This window comes from Tachyglossus aculeatus, chromosome 2 (genome assembly GCF_015852505.1).
Source record: "Tachyglossus aculeatus isolate mTacAcu1 chromosome 2, mTacAcu1.pri, whole genome shotgun sequence".
NCBI classification, from domain to species: Eukaryota; Metazoa; Chordata; class Mammalia; order Monotremata; family Tachyglossidae; genus Tachyglossus; species Tachyglossus aculeatus.
In genome coordinates, this window is record NC_052067.1 from 3023265 (window position 1) to 3040247 (window position 16983).

The 16983-nt window shown below is 48.6% G+C and overlaps 1 protein-coding gene across 1 annotated transcript in view; it reads left to right on the forward strand.

The window, feature by feature from the left end:
• Positions 1–16983, forward strand: part of C1GALT1 (core 1 synthase, glycoprotein-N-acetylgalactosamine 3-beta-galactosyltransferase 1) — a 59315-nt gene that overhangs the window by 22794 nt on the left and 19538 nt on the right. The window contains exon 2 of the mRNA XM_038770328.1: positions 13302–13550. Coding sequence (XP_038626256.1) covers positions 13325–13550 — 226 coding nt within the window. The 5' untranslated portion in view covers positions 13302–13324. The remainder of the gene's footprint in view (positions 1–13301; positions 13551–16983) is intronic.

A 16983-nucleotide genomic window follows, 5' to 3' on the forward strand; every position in this document is an offset into this window, starting at 1 on the left:
GAGCCCCAAGCGGGACAAGGGACTGTGTTTAGAGGGGTCTCTTTGATTTAGGGGCGTCTCTTTGGTGGGGTGCTCGGGAGCAGGGAGAGAAGGCGAGAGACGGGTTCGGCACCATTTTTGAAATTGTAGCAACGCCTCGGTGACAGATTTAAGACCCGCTGACACCCCACCTGTGCAGAAGGCAGGGCTGCAATAGACGCCTTCCTTTTCCCCCAGTCAAATGCCCGTGGCTTCGTTTCACGCTGTAGCCGTAAGAATAATTAGGGGGTCAAGCGCTCGCTGAGCACCAGGCCGCCGGGCCCCATCAGTCAGTCAGTGGTACTTATTGGCCGCTGTTACTGTGTGCAGAGCGCGGCGTGAAGCCCTCGGGAGGGGACGGACGACAGAATCAGCAGCCACGTTCCCGGCCCGGATAGTGGCGGAATCGTCAGAGCGTCATCATCATCATCATCAATCGTATTTATTGAGCGCTTACGGTGTGCAGAGCACTGGACTAAGCGCTTGGGAAGCACAAGTTGGCAACATAGAGAGACAGTCCCTACCCAACAGTGGGCTCACAGTCTAAAAGGAGGACATCACAGAGCAGACATAACGGTAATAGTGATGGGATCTGTTAAGCGCTTATCGTGGGCCAAGCACTGTTCTAAGCGCCGGAATACTAATGATAGCATTGATTAAGCGCTTACCGCGGGCCAAGCACCGTTCTAAGCGCCGGAGTACTAATGATAGCATTGATTAAGCGCTTACTATGTGCAAAGCACTGTTCTAAGCACCAGGGAGGTTACAAGGCGATCGGGTTGTCCCATGGGCGGCTCACAGTCTTCATCCCCGTTTTCCAGATGAGGGAACCGAGGCCCGGAGAAGTGACTTGCCCAAAGTCACACAGCTGGCGGCGTCGGGATTTGAACCCATGACTTCTGACTCAAAACCCGGGCTCTTCCCACTGAGCCAAGCTGCTTCTCCTAGATACAAGGTCATCAGGTTGCCCCCTTTGGGGCTCACAGTCTTAATCCCCATTTTACAGATGAGGTAACCGAGGCCCAGAGAAGCCATGGGACTTGCCCAAAATCCCACAGCTGATAAGTGGGATTTTAGACTGTGAGCCCACTGTTGGGTAGGGACTGTCTATATGTTGCCAACTTGGACTTCCCAAGCGCTTAGTACAGTGCTCTGCACACAGTAAGCGCTCAATAAATACGATTGATTGATTGATTGGTGGAGCTGGGATTAGAACCCAAGCCCGGGCTCTTGCCACTAAGTCTCTAAGCATCCTCCTCAGCGCTTAGTACAGGGCTCTGCACACAGTAAACGCCCAATAAATACGATTGAATGAATGAATGAATAGTAAGCGCTTAACAAATACCCTCATTCTTATTATTAAGGGCCCCAGACTGAGAGGGAGGAGAAGAGCGGGGGAGGAAACGAGCAGTGTGGCTCAGTGGAAAGAGCCCGGGCTTTGGAGTCAGAGGTCATGGGTTCAAATCCCGGCTCCGCCAATTGGCAACCAACAATTGGGGATGAAGACTGTGAGCCCCCCGAGGGACAGCCTGATCACTTTGTAACCTCTCCAGCACTTAGAACAGTGCTTTGCACATAGTAAGCGCTTAATCAATGCCATTATTATTATTATTATTATTAAACGAGCACGGAGCGGTGAAGTGACTTGGCCAAGGTCTCACAGCAGGCCAGCAGCCGGGCTGGAGCTGGAACTCAGATCTCCTGAATCCCAATCACCTGCTCTCCCCCCTCAGCCTGCGCTCGCTCCCTCTTTTTTAAAAAAAAATTATTATATCGCTCCCTCTTTTTTTTTTTTAATTATTAATGGTATTTGTGAAGCATTTACTTTGTGCCAGGCACTGTACTACGGCTTAGTGGGTAGAGCCCGAGCCTTGGAGTCCCCCTCTCCATCCCCCTCATCTTACCTCCTTCCCTTCCCCACAGCACCTGTATATATGTATATATGTTTGTACATATTTATTACTCTATTTATTTATTTATCTTGTACATATCTATTCTATTTATTTTATTTTGTTAGTATGTTTGGTTTTGTTCTCTGTCTCCCCCTTCTAGACTGTGAGCCCGCTGTTGGGTAGGGACTGTCCCTATGTGTTGCCGACTTGCACTTCCCAAGCGCTTAGTGCAGTGCTCTGCACACTGTAAGCGCTCAATAAATACGATTGATTGATTGATTGATTGGAGTCAGAAGGGCGTGGGTTCTAATCCCATCTCTGCCGTTCGTCTGCCGGGTGACCTTGGGCAAGTCACGCAAAGCAGCGTGGCTCAGTGGAAAGAGCCCGGGCTTGGGAGTCAGAGGTCATGGGTTCCAATCCCGGCTCCGCCACTTGTCCGCTGGGTGACTTTGGGCAAGCCACCTCACTTCTCTGGGCCTCAGCTGGAAAATGGGGATAATAATAATAACAATGATGGCATTTGTTAAGCGCTTTCTATGTGCAAAGCACTGTTCTAAGCGCTGGGGGGGATACAAGGTGATCAGGTTGTCCCACGTGGGGCTCACAGTTGTGATCCCCATTTTCCAGATGAGGGAACTGAGGCTCAGAGAAGTGAAGTGACTTGCCCAAGGTCACACAGCAGACATGTGGTGGAGCCGGGATTCGAACCCATGACCTCTGACTCCAAAGCCCGGGCTCTTTCCACTGAGCCACGCTGTGAGCCCCACGTGGGACAACTTGATCACCTTGTATCCCCCCACAGCGCTTAGAACAGTGCTTCGCACGTGGTAAGTGCTTCACAAATACCGTCATTATTATTGCTTTTCTGGGCCTCAATTACCAGCTTTAATTCTATTTGTTCTGACGACTTGACACCCGTCCACATGTTTTATTTTGTTCTCTGTCTCCCCCTTCTAGACTGTGAGCCCGTTGTTGGGTAGGGACCGTCTCTAGATGTTGCCAACTTATACTTCCCAAGCGCTTAGTACAGTGCTCTGCACACAGTAAGCGCTCAATAAATATGCTTGATTGATTGGCACAGGAGTCAGGAGACCCAGGTTCTAAGCCCACCTTTCCCACTAATAATAATAACACTAATGATGGCATTTATTAAGCGCTTAGAACAGTGCTTTGCACATAGTAAGTGCTTAATAAATGCCATCATCATCATTATTATTATTAAGCGCTTACTATGTGCAAAGCACTGTCCTAAGCGCTGTGTGGCTCAGTGGAAAGAGCCCGTGCTTGGGAGTCAGAGATTGTGGGTTCTAATCCCAGCTCTGCCGCTTGTCAGCTGTGTGACTTTGGGCAAGTCACTTCACTCCTCTGGGCCTCAGTTACCTCATCTGAGGTAACTCACCCCCCCCGCCTTACCTCCTTCCCTTCCCCACAGCACCTGTATATATGTATATATGTTTGTACGGATTTATTACTCTATTTTACTTGTACACATTTATTCTACTTATTTTATTTGGTTAATATGTTTTGTTTTGTTGTCTGTCTCCCCCTTCTAGACTGTGAGCCCACTGTTGGGTAGGGACCGTCTCTCTATGTTGCCAGCTTGTACTTCCCAAGCGCTTAGTCCAGTGCTCTGCACACAGTAAGCGCTCAATAAATACGATTGAATGAATGAATAAAATGGGGATGAAGACTGTGAGCCTCACGTGGGACAACCTGATTACCTTGTATCCCCCCCAGCGCTTAGAACAGTGCTTTGCACATAGTAAGCGCTTAACAAATACCATTATTATTATTATTATTATTACAAGGTGATCAGGTTGTCCCATTGGGGGCTCACAGTCTTAATCCCCATTTTACAGATGAGGTAACTGAGGCCCAGAGAAGTTAAGTGACTTGCCCAAAGTCACACAGCTGACAGTTGGTGAGCCTGCTGTCAGGTAGGGATCGTCTCTATATGTTGCCTACTTGGACTTCCCAAGCGCTTAGTACAGTGCTATGCACACAGTAAGCACTCAATAAATATGATTGAATGAATGAATGAATGGCGGAGCCGGGATTTGAACCCATGACGTCTGACTCCAAAGCCCGGGCTCTTTCCACTGAGCCCCACTGCTTCGCTGCTTCTGCTGCTGCTTCTTCACTTCACCTGGGCAAGTCACCTAACCTCTCTGGGCCTCAGTTTCTTCCTCTATGAAATGGGATTACGATACGTGTTCTTCCTCCTTCTTAGACCAAGTCCAGGGTGGGACGGGAACACGTCCGATCTAATTAGTATTTATCCCAGCACTTGGCACTGTGCGTGGTAATCACTTAATAAGTACCTTTTTCATGATATTGTTATTATTATTTGTGATTGAGAGTTGAGGTCTAGTCCATGGAGAATATTACGTGACCGCCTTCTCTTCTGCTTACAAAAGGAAAGAACGCCAGCCCAACTCCCAGGGCTGTTTTAAGAAATGAGTTGTACAAAAAGCAGTCGATCAATCATATTTATCAGATGCTTCCTTCCTTCTTTCATTCATTCAGGCAGTCGTATTTGTTGAGCACTTACTGTGTGCGGCACTGGGGAGAGGACAGTGCAACAATAAACATTCGTTCATTCGTTCAATCGTATTTATTGAGCGCTTACTGTGTGCAGAGCACTGGACTAAGCGCTTAGGAAGCACAAGTTGGCAACATATAGAGACGGTCCCCACCCGACAGCGGGCTCACCAACTGTCAGCTGTGTGACTTTGGGCAAGTCACTTCACTTCTCTGGGCCTCAGTTACCTCATCTGTAAAATGGGGATTAAGACTGTGAGCCCCCAATGGGACAACCTGATCACCTTGTAATAATAATAATAATAATAATAATAATGGTATTTGTTAAGCACTTACTATGTGCAAAGCACTGTTCTAAGCGCTGGGGGGGATACAAGGTAATCAGGTTGTCCCACGTGGGGCTCACAGTCTTCATCCCCATGTTATTCATTCATTCAGTCGTATTTATTGAGCACTTACTGTGTGCAGAGCACTGGACTAAGCGCTTAGGAAGCACAAGTTGGCAACATATAGAGATGGTCCCTACCCAACAACGGGCTCATGGTTTAGAAGACACAGTCCCTGCCCACGAGTGCTTATGTGTGCAGAGCACTGTACTAAGCGATTGGGAGAGGACAGTACAACAATAAACAGACACATTCCCTGCCCACCAGTGCTTACTGTGTGCAGAGCACTGTACTAAGCGCTTGGGAGAGGATGATCTAACAATAAACAGACACACCCCCGCCCGTGAGTGCTTACCGTGTGCAGAGCACTGCACGAAGCGCTGGGGAGAGGACGATACAACAATAAACAGACACATTTCCTGCCCAGGAATGCAGACTGAGCCCCTTCCTTCCTCTCCCCCTCGTCTCCCTCTCCATCCCCCCCATCTTACCTCCTTCCCTTCCCCACAGCACCTGTATATATGTATATATGTTTGTACATATTTATTACTCTATTTATTTATTTATATATTTTACTTGTACATATCTGTTCTTTTTATTTTATTTTGTTAGTATGTTTGGTTTTGTTCTCTGTCTCCCCCTTTTAGACTGTGAGCCCGCTGTTGGGTAGGGACTGTCTCTATGTGTTGCCAACTTGTACTTCCCAAGCGCTTAGTCCAGTGCTCTGCACATAGTAAGCGCTCAATAAATATGATTGATGATGATGATGATGCTGTGTGCAGGGCACTGAACGGCTACTTGACAACTTTGCAGGCAAACCTTTCTTTCTACAGTTTCCGAATGACTTCACGGCAACAGAGGTCATCATCATCATCAATCGTGTTTATTGAGCGCTTACTATGTGCAGAGCACTGTACTAAGCGCTTGGGAAGTACAAGTTGGCAACATATAGAGACAGTCCCTACCCAACAGTGGGCTCACAGTCTAAAAAGGGGGAAGAGGTCACTTTCCAGACCTCTAGAACAAGCACAAACGAGGCGTCCACCCAACTAGCTCTCTTCCCCCCCTTCAAAGCCCTACTGAGAGCTCACCTCCTCCAGGAGGCCTTCCCAGACTGAGCCCCCCTTTTCCGCTCCTCCTCCTCCCCTCCCCATCACCCCCCTCCCCAAAGCCCTTGTGTATATTTCTACCTATTTTTTACTCTATTTATTTTATTAGTGATTTGTATATAGCTCTAATTCTGTCGATCTATTCTGATGGGATTGACGCCTGTCTACTTGTTTTGTTGTCTGTCTTCCCCTTCTAGACTGTGAGCCCGTTGTTGGGTAGGGACCGTCTCTATCTGTTGCTGAATTGTACTTTCCAAGTGCTTAGTAATAATAATAATAACAATAACGATAATGATGGCATTACTATTATAATATTATTATATAATTATAATATCATATTATTATATCATATATTATATTATTATATAATAATATTGTATAATAATATGTTATAATATTATTGTATAATTATATGTTATAATATTATTGTATAATTATAATATATTATGTTATTATATTATATAATATGCTATATTATTATATAATATGTATTATATAATAATAATAATGATGATGGCATTTGTTAAGCACTTACTATGTGCAAAGCACTGTTCTAAGCGCTGGGGGGGGATACAAGGTGATGAGGTTGTCCCACTTGGGGCTCACAGTCTTAATCCCCATTTTACAGATGAGGTAACTGAAGCCCAGAGAAGTGAAGTGACTTGCCCAAAGTCACCCAGCTGACAACTGGCGGAGCTGGGATTTGAACCCATGACCTCTGACTCCAAAGCCCGGGCTCTTTCCATTGAGCCACGCTGCTTCTCCAATAATAATGGCATTTATTAAGCGCTTACTATGCGCAAAGCACTTTTCTAAGCACCGGGGAGGTTACAAGGTAATCAGGTTGTCCTCCGGGGGCTCACGGTCTTCATCCCCATTTTCCAGATGAGGGAACTGAGGCGCAGAGAAGTGAAGTGACTTGCCCAAAGTCACCCAGCTGACAACTGGTGGAACTGGGATTTGAACCCATGACCTCTGACTCCAAAGCCCGGGCTCTTTCCATTGAGCCACGCTGCTTCTCCAATAATAATGGCATTTGTTAAGCGCTTACTATGTGCAAAACACTTTTCTAAGCGCCGGGGAGGTTACAAGGTGATCAGGTTGTCCCCCGGGGGGCTCACGGTCTTCATCCCCATTTTACAGATGAGGGAACTGAGGCCCAGAGAAGTGAAGTGACTTGCCCAAGGTCACAAAGCTGACAATTGGCGGGGCTGGGATTTGAACCCATGACCTTGGACTCCAAAGCCCGGGCTCTTTCCACTGAGCCACGCTGCAGTGCTCTGCACATAGTAAGGGCTCAATACATATGAGTGAATGAATTGAATGAATGAATGAATGAATGAATTTCTAGACTGTGAGCCCGCTTCTAGACTGTGAGCCCGCTGTTGGGTAGGGACTGTCTCTATGTGTTGCCGACTTGTACTTCCCAAGCGCTTAGTACAGTGCTCTGCACACAGTAAGCGTTCAATAAATACAATTGATTGATTGATTGATTGAGTCCGTCCATCCCGGAGTCAGGGCAGACAACCGAGCAGAGCCCACACCGAAAGAAATGGGGCTGTTGGGTCCGGGGGCGGCAACAACCCGTGTGTCCCTAAGGCCTGCCATCCGTGTGCGCTTAGTACAGTGCTTTGCACACAGTAAGCGCTCAATCAATCAATCAATCAATCAATTGTATTTATTGAGCGCTTACTATGTGCAGAGCACTGTACTAAGCGCTTGGGAAGTACAAATTGGCAACACATAGAGACAGTCCCTACCCAACAGTGGGCTCACAGTCTAAAAGGGGGAGACAGAGAACAGAACCAAACATACCAACAGAATAAAATAAATAGGATAGAAATGTACAAGTAAAATAAATAAATAAATAGAGTAATAGCTCAATAAATACGATTGATTGATTGATTGATCGATCCGTGGAACCCAAAACCCGTTCCGTGTTATCCCCTCTAATCCTCACGCCTCTGAGGAGAGGACGGAAAAGAAATTAAGCTTCACATCTCTGGGAGGAGAAGCCACACAAAAGACGCTAATCCTCCTCCCGTCTCCGTCCCCTTTCGATGATCTCCTCTGCCTTCTCGGGCTCCTCCTCTGCCCCCCACCCCTTCACGGGTCAGAGAAAGGTAGACGAGCAAACAGCGTGAGGGAGGCTGGTTAGACCGGTCAAAATCCAGGCCCCGGTGTTCGTAGGGGTTGCGGGGAACGTAAGTGTTGGGAGGAATCACGCCAGGTGCGATCGACGAGAAGCAGCTTGGCCTGGTGGAAACCCGGGCTTCAGAAGGCCCTGGGTTCTAATCCCGGCTCCGCCATTTGTCTGCCGTGTGACCTTGGTTGATTCACTTGACTTCTCTGGGCCTCAGCGACCTCATGAAAATATAATGGCATTTATTAAGCGCTTACTATGTGCAAAGCACTGTTCTCAGCGCTGGGGAGGTTACAAGGTTGTCCCACGTGGGGCTCACAGTCTTAATCCCCATTTTACAGATGAGGGAACTGAGGCCCAGAGAAGTGAAGTGACTTGCCCAGAGTCACACAGCTGACGTGGCGGCGTCGGGATTTGAACCCATGACCTCTGACTCCAAAGCCCGGGCTCTTTCCACTGAGCCACGCTGCTCACTCTGGGGGATTAAGACCGTAAACCCCACGTGGGACAGGGACTGCGTCCAACCTGATTAGCTTGTATCTACCCCAGTGCTTAGAACAGTGCCTGGCACATAGTAAGCGCTTGTAACAAATACCATTAATAGCATTATTATTATTATGAATTCATTCATTCATTCAGTCATATTTATTGAGCGCTTACTGTGTGCAGAGCACTGTACTAAGCGCTTGGGAAGTACAAGTCGGCAACATGTAGAGACGGTCCCTACCCAACCGGCTCACAGTCTAGAAACAAAACATGTAGACAGGTGTCCAAACCATCAGAAAACCTGTTCTCCTACTTGGACGATTAGCCCCATATGGGACCTGATGATCTTGTCTGTCTACCCCAGCGCTTAGTACAGTGCTTGACACATTGTGAGCACGTAACAAATATTATTATCAATGAACGAACATGATGTTACGGTCTCTGCACATTTCCTGTGTCTGGGGAGCCACAGAGACAGTGGTAATAATCAATGCATATCAATCAATCAATCAATCAATCATGCGTCCAACCTGATTAGCTTGTATCTACCCCAGTGCTTAAAACAGTGCCTGGCACATAGTAAGCGCTTGTAACAAATACCATTAATAGTATTATTATTATGAATTCATTCATTCATTCAATCGTATTTATTGAGCACTTACTGTGTGCAGAGCACTGGACTAAGCGCTTGGGAAGTACAAGCTGGCAACATACAGAGACAGTCCCTACCCAACAGTGGGCTCACAGTCTAAAAGGGGGAGACAGAGAACAAAACCAAACATACTAACAAAATAAAATAGAGTAATAAATATGTACAAACATATATACAGGTGCTGTGGGGAAGGGAAGGAGGTAAGATGAGGGGGATGGAGAGGGGGACGAGGGGGAGAGGAAGGAAGGGGCTCAGTCTGGGAAGGCCTCCTGGAGGAGGTGAGCTCTCAGTAGGGCCTTATAAGTGGTGTGGGGCTGAGGGAGGGGTGAATAAAGGGGGCAAATCCAAGTTCAAGGGTGACACAGAAGGGAGTGGGAGAAGATGAAGGGAAAAGGGATTAGGCAAGGCCTTTTGGAGGGGGTGTGCTTTTAATAAGGCTTTGAAGGTGGAGAGAGTAAACGCCTGTAGGATTTGAGGAGGGAGGGCGGTCCAGGCCAGGGGCAAGTCACGGGAGAGAGGTCGGAGGCGAGGCAGACGAGACGGAGGCCCAGGGAGAAGGTCGCTGTTAGAGGAGCGAAGTTTTCGGGCTGGGTAGGAGAAGCAGCTAGGTAAGAGCGGAGAAGGGGGAAAGGGGATGGAGCGCCCGAAAGCCAACGGGAAGGGCTTCTGTTTGAGCTGGAGGTGGAGGGGCAACCTCCGGGGGTTCTTGAGGAGTGGGGAGACATGGACGGAATGGTTTTACAGACAAAGGATCCAGGCGGCGGAGTGAATTACGGACAGGAGAGAGGAGAGACCGGAGGCTGGGAGGTCAGCAAGGAGGCCGATGCAGTCATCGAGGCGGGATGGGGTCAGCGCGGGGGTTAACGGGGTGGCCCTTTGCTTGGAGAGGAAAGGGTGGACTGTAGCGATGTGGCGAAGGTCGAACCGGCGGGATTCGGGAACAGATTGAGCCTGTGAATTGAACGGGAGAGATGAGTCGAGGACAATGCCGAGGTCCCGGGCTTGTGTACAGGGAGGGGAAAGTCCCGGGGAGGACCAGGTTTGGATGGGAAGGTGAGGAGTCCTGTTTCGGACGTGTTAAATTTGAGGGCGTCCGTGGGACATCCCATCAGAGGTGCCGTGAAGGCAGGAGGAGATTCGAGGCCGAAGAGAGGGAGAGCGATCAGGGCTGGAGATGGAGTTTTGGGGAATCATCTGCATAGAGGTGACTGTTGAAGCCGTGGGAGCGAATAATAATGATGGCGTTTATTAAGCGCTTACTACGTGCAAAGCACTGTTCTAAGCGCTGGGGAGGTTACAAGGTCATCAGGTTGTCCCGCGGGAGGCTCACAGTCTTAATCCCCATTTTACAGATGAGGGAACTGAGGCACAGAGAAGTTAAGCGACTTGCCCAAAGTCACACAGCTGACAAGTGGCGGAGCCGGGATTTGAACCCACGACCTCGGACTCCAAAGCCTGGGCTCTTTCCACCGAGCCACACTGCTTGCCCTGATGAGTTCTCCAAGGGAGTGGGTGTAAATGGAGGAGAGAAGGGGAGTCAGCACTGAGCCCGAGGGCCCCCCACAATTAGGGGGTGGGAGGCAGAGGAGGAGCCCGCGGAAGAGACCGGGATTGAGCGGCCACAATCAATCAATCAATCAATCAATCGTATTTATTGAGCGCTTACTATGTGCAGAGCACTGTACTAAGCGCTTGGGAAGTACAAATTGGCATCACATAGAGACAGTCCCTACCCAACAGTGGGCTCACAGTCTAAAAGGGGGAGACAGAGAACAGAACCAAACATACCAACAAAATAAAATAAGTAGGATAGAAATGTACAAGTAAAATAAATAAATAAATAAATAAATAAATAAATAAATAGAGTAATAAATATGTACAAGCATATATACATATATACAGGTGCTGTGGGGAAGGGAAGGAGGTAAGACGGGGGGATGGAGAGGGGGACGAGGGGGAGAGGAAAGAAGGGGCTCAGTCTGGGAAGGCCTCCTGGAGGAGGTGAGCTCTCAGCAGGGCCTTGAAAGGAGGAAGAGAGCTAGAGAGATAAGCGGAGAACCAGGAAAGCACAGGGTCAATGAAGCCGAGGTTGGATAAAGTTTCCGGGAGACGGGGGTGGTCCGCAGTGTCGAAGGCAGCCGAGAGGTCGAGGAGGATGAGGATGGAGTAGAGGCCGTTGGATTTGGCCGGAAGGAGATCATTATTTTATTATTTTAGAGTGTGAGCCCACTGTTGGGTAGGGACTGTCTCTATATGTTGCCAATTTGTACTTCCCAAGCGCTTAGTACAGTGCTCTGCACATAGGAAGCGCTCAATAAATACGATTGATTGATTGATTGATTGATCATCGGTGACCTTCGAGAGGGCCGTTTCCGTGGAGCGGAGGGGACGGGAGCCAGATCGGAGCGGGTCAGGGAGAGAATGGGAGAAGTGGAAATGGCTGACGTAGACAACTCGCTCAAGGAGTTTGGAGAGGAAGGGTAGGAGGGAGAGGGGGTCATAACTGGAGGGAGGCTGGGGGTCAATACTATAATAACATTATAAACTTATAATGAGAAGCAGCGTGGCTTAGTGGAAAGTATACAGGCTTGGGAATCAGAGGTCGTGGATTCTAATCCCGGCTCCGCCTCTTGATAATAATAATAATGATGGCATTTATTAAGCACTTACTATGTGCAAAGCACTGTTCTAAGCGCTGGGGAGGTTACAAGGTGATCAGGTTGTCCCGCAGGGGGCTCACAGTCTTAATCCCCATTTTACAGATGAGGTAGCTGAGGCACAGGCAAGTTAAGCGACTTGCCCAAAGTCACACAGCTGACAAGTGGCGGAGCTGGGATTGGAACCCATGACCTCTGACTCCAAAGTCCGTGCTCTTTCCACCGAGGCACGCTGCTTACTATGTGCCGAGCACTGTACTAAGCGCTTGGGAAGTACAAGTTGGCAACATATAGAAGCAGCATGGCTCAGTGGGAAGAGCCCGGGCTTTGGAGTCAGAGGTCACGGGTTCAAATCCCGGCTCTGCCAATTGTCAGCTGGGTGACTTTGGGCAAGTCGCTTAACTTCTCTGGGCCTCAGTGACCTCATCTGTAAAATGGGGATGAAGACGGTGAGCCCCCAGTGGGGCAACCTGATCACCTTGTAGCCTCCCCAGCGCTTAGAACAGGGCTTTGCACACAGTAAGCACTTAATAAATGCCATTATTATTATTATTATTATAGAGAGACGGTCCCTACCCAACAACGAGCTCACAGTCATCAAGGCAGGATCGGAGAAGGGCTTGGCCTAACGTGGCAGCAGTTCGGATGGGAGAGGAAAGGGCCGATTTTAGCCAGGTGGTGAAGCGGGAACCGCCGGGATTTAGTGAGGGATTGGCGATGTGGGTTGAATGAGAGCGAAGAGTCGAGGATAACGCCAAGGTCGCGGGCTCGTGAGGCAGGAAGGATCATCATCATCGTCATCATCAATCGTATTTATTGAGCGCTTACTATGTGCAGAGCACTGTACTAAGCGCTTGGGAAGTACAAATTGGCAACCTATAGAGACAGTCCCTACCCAACAGTGGGCTCACAGTCTATAAGGGGGAGACAGAGAACAAAACCAAACATACTAACAAAATAAAATAAATAGAATAGATATGTACAAGCAGAATAAATAAATAAATTGAGTAATAAATAAATAATAATAAATAGAATAATAAATAAATAGAGTAATAAATATGTACAAACATATATACATATATGCAGGTGCTGTGGGGAAGGGAAGGAGGTAAGAAGGGAGGGATGGAGAGGGGGACGAGGGGGAGAGGAAGGAAGGGGCTCAGCCTGGGAAGGCCTCCTGGAGGAGGTGAGCTCTCAGTAGGGCCTTGAAGGGAGGAAGAGAGCTAGCTTGGCGGATGGGCAGAGGGATTGGGGGCATTCCAGGCCCGGGGGGAAGGATGGGAGGACGGGGTTCGGGTGGGAATAATAATACTAATTCTGGTATTTGTTAAGCGCTCGCTGTGTGCCAGGCAGCGCTGGAAGCTGAGGAGTTGGGTTTTGGACACGTTTAAGACTAACGCGGCCTCCCCCTCCACAGCCCGGCGCCCGCCGTGGGGCCCGATGGCCGCCAAGTCGGTGCTGAGCCTGGTGACGTTCACGTGCGGGTCGGCGGTGGGCTTCGTCCTGTGCTCCCTGCTGCTGAGCGTCGTGCTGGAGGACCGCCTCCGCGGCCAGCCCCGCGTCCTGCACAACGATCCCCACGGCCGCCACGCCGACGACCAGCAACCCGGGGCCGGCCCCCTCCTCGCCCAGATGGACTTCGACGCCGACGCCGCGCAGCACAGAGGTAGGCCCCGCCGCCTCCCCGCTTCACCCGGCCGCTCCGTCGTCCCCGCGTCGCCGTCGGAGCGCGCCGGACTCGGGGCTTGGGAGAGGACGGCATCGCGGTGGAACAGACGCGGTCCCCGCCCACAGCGAGCTGACAGTCGAGAGCGGGAGGCGGACGGGACTAGAGATCGGTAAATGACAGCTGGTCGTTCAGTTCAGTCGTATCGACTGAGCGCTCACTGTGTGCGGAGCGCTGGAATCAGCGCCTTGGAAAGGACAGCATCACAATATGACAGATTCACTCATTCATTCAGTTGCAGAGCACTGGACTAAGCGCTTGGGAAGTCCAAGTTGGCAACATGTAGAGATGGTCCCTACCCAACAGCGGGCTCACAGTCTAGAAGGGGGAGACAGACAACAAAACAAAACATATGAACTAATTAGAATAAATATGTACAAGTAAAATAGAGTAATAAATACGTACAAACATATATATATATATATATACATTCATTCATTCATTCAGTTGCATTTATTGAGCGCTTACTGTGTGCAGAGCACTGTACTAAGCACTTGGGAAGTACAAGTTGGCAACATATAGAGACGGTCCCTACCCAACAGCGGGCTCACAGTCTAGAAGGGGGAGACAGAGAACAAAACAAAACATATGAACTAAATAGAATAAATATGTACAAGTAAAATAGAGCAATAAATACGTACAAACATATATATATATATTCATTAATTCATTCAGTTGCATTTATTGAGCGCTTACTGTGTGCAGAGCACTGTACTAAGCGCTTGGGAAGTCCAAGTTGGCAACATATAGAGACGGTCTCTACCCAACAGCGGGCTCACAGTCTAGAAGGGGGAGACAGACAACAAAACAAAACATATGAACTAATTAGAATAAATATGTACAAGTAAAATAGAGTAATAAATACGTACAAACATATATATATATATATATATATATATATATATATATGTTTGTACGTATTTATTACTCTATTTTACTTGTACACATATACAGGTGCTGTGGGGAGGGGAACGAGGTGTATTCCCGGCCCACAGCACGTTTACAGTCTAAATCAATCAATCGTATTTATTGAGCGCTTACTGTGTGCAGAGCACTGTACTAAGCGCTTGGGAAGTACAAGTTGGCAACATATAGAGACAGTCCCTACCCAACAGTGGGCTCACAGTCTAAAAGGGAGACAGACATGGAGAGAAATCAATAAATGACAGCTGTTCATTCAATTCAATCGCATTGATTGGGCGCCTGGGAGAGGACAGTGTCTCGATATAGCAGACACATTCCCTGCCCACAACGAGCATACGGTCTAGAGAGGGAGACAGACATTAGTAGAAATAAAAGTTACAGATATTCATTCATGCAATTCAGTTGTATCGACTGAGCGCGTACTGTGTGCAGAGCACTGGACTAAGCGCTTGGGAAAGTTAAATACAAGAGTATAACGGACGCATTCCCTGCCCACAACGAGCTTACAGTCTAGAGGGGGACTCCCACCCTGAACTCTCTAACCAAACCCCTTTCCCTCTTTCTCTCCTCTCTCCCCTCCTTTTCTCCTCTCTCCCCTCCTTCTCTCTCTCTTCTCTCCCCATCTCCCATCTCCCTCTCAATCAATCAATCAATCGTATTTATTGAGCGCTTACTGTGTGCAGAGCACTGTACTAAGCGCTGGTTTTTTTTATTTAAAACACTGTTCTAAGCGCTGGGGAGGTTACAAGGTGATCAGGTTGTCCCACGTGGGGCTCACAGTCTTAATCTCCATTTTACAGATGAGGTAACTGAGGCACAGAGACTTGCCCAAGTCACACAGCTGGCAACTGGCAGACCCGGGATTTGAACCCATGACCTCTGACTCCAAAGGCCGGGCTCCTTCCACTGAGCCACGCTGCTTCTCAACAGTATAAGCGCTTACTATGTGCAAAGCACATGGGAAGTACAAGTTGGCACCATATAGAGACGGTCCCTACCCAACAGCGGGTTCACAGTCTAGAAGGGAAAGACAGACAACAAAACAAAACATATGAACTAAATAGAATAAATATGTACAAGTAAAATGAGTAATAAATACGTACAAACATATATATATATATGTTTGTACGTATTTATTACTCATTTTACTTGTACATATATTGTACATTACTCATATATATATGTACTTGTACATTACTCATATATATATGTATATATGTTTGTACGTATTTATTACTCTATTTTACTTGTATATATATACAGGTGCTGTGGGGAGGGGAAGGAGGTGTATTCCCAGCCCACAACACATTTACAGTCTAAAGGGGGAGAGAGACATGGAGAGAAATCAATAAATGACAGCCGTTCATTCAATTCAATCACATTGATTGGGTGCCTCGGAGATACGAGGGGGATACAGGGTGATCAGGTTGTCCCACGTGGGGCTCACAGTCATCATCCCCATTTTACAGATGAGGGAACCGAGACTCCGAGAAATGAAGTGACTTGCCCAAGGTCACACAGCAGACACGGTGGCGGAGCTGGGATTCGAACCCATGACCTCAGACTCCAAAGCCCGGTCTCTTTCCACTGAGCCGTGCTGCTTCTCACTGAGCCATGCTGCTTCTCACTTTCTTCCCCCTCTCTCTTTCTTTCCTGTCTCTGTCCCTCCTCTCTCCCCCATTCTCTCTCTTCTGTCCCCTCTCTCCTCTCTCTCTCCCATCTCCTGTCTCTCTCCCTCTCTTCCCCTCTCTCTTTTTCTCCCCCATCTCTCCCTCTCCTCTCTCCCCCTTCTCTCTCTCCTCTCCCCTCTCTCCTCTCTCTCTCCCATCTCCTGTCTCTCTCCCTCTCTTCCCCTCTCTCTTTTTCTCCCCCATCTCTCCCTCTCCTCTCTCCCCCATTCTCTCTCTTCTCTCCCCTCTCTCCTCTCTCTCTCCCATCTCCTGTCTCTCTCCCTCTCTTCCCCTCTCTCTTTTTCTCCCCCATCTCTCCCTCTCCTCTCTCCCCCTTCTCTCTCTCTCCTCTCCCCTCTCTCCTCTCTCTCTCCCATCTCCTGTCTCTCTCCCTCTCTTCCCCTCTCTCTTTTTCTCCCCCATCTCTCCCTCCTCTCTCCCCCATTCTCTTCTCTCCCCTCTTTCCTCTCTCTCTACCATCTCCTGTCTCTCTCCCTCTCTTCCCCTCTCTCTTTTTCTCCCCCATCTCTCCCTCTCCTCTCTCCCCCATTCTCTCTCTTCTCTCCCCTCTCTCCTCTCTCTCTCCCATCTCCTGTCTCTCTCCCTCTCTTCCCCCTCTCTTTTTCTCCCCATCTCTCCCTCTCCTCTCTCCCCTCTTTTCTCTCTTCTCTCCCCTCTCCCCCTCCTCTCTCTCTTTCTCCCCATCTCCTCTCTCTCGTTCTCTTACCCTCTATCTTTTTCTCCCCTGTCTCTCCCTCTCCTCTCTCCCCATACCCCTT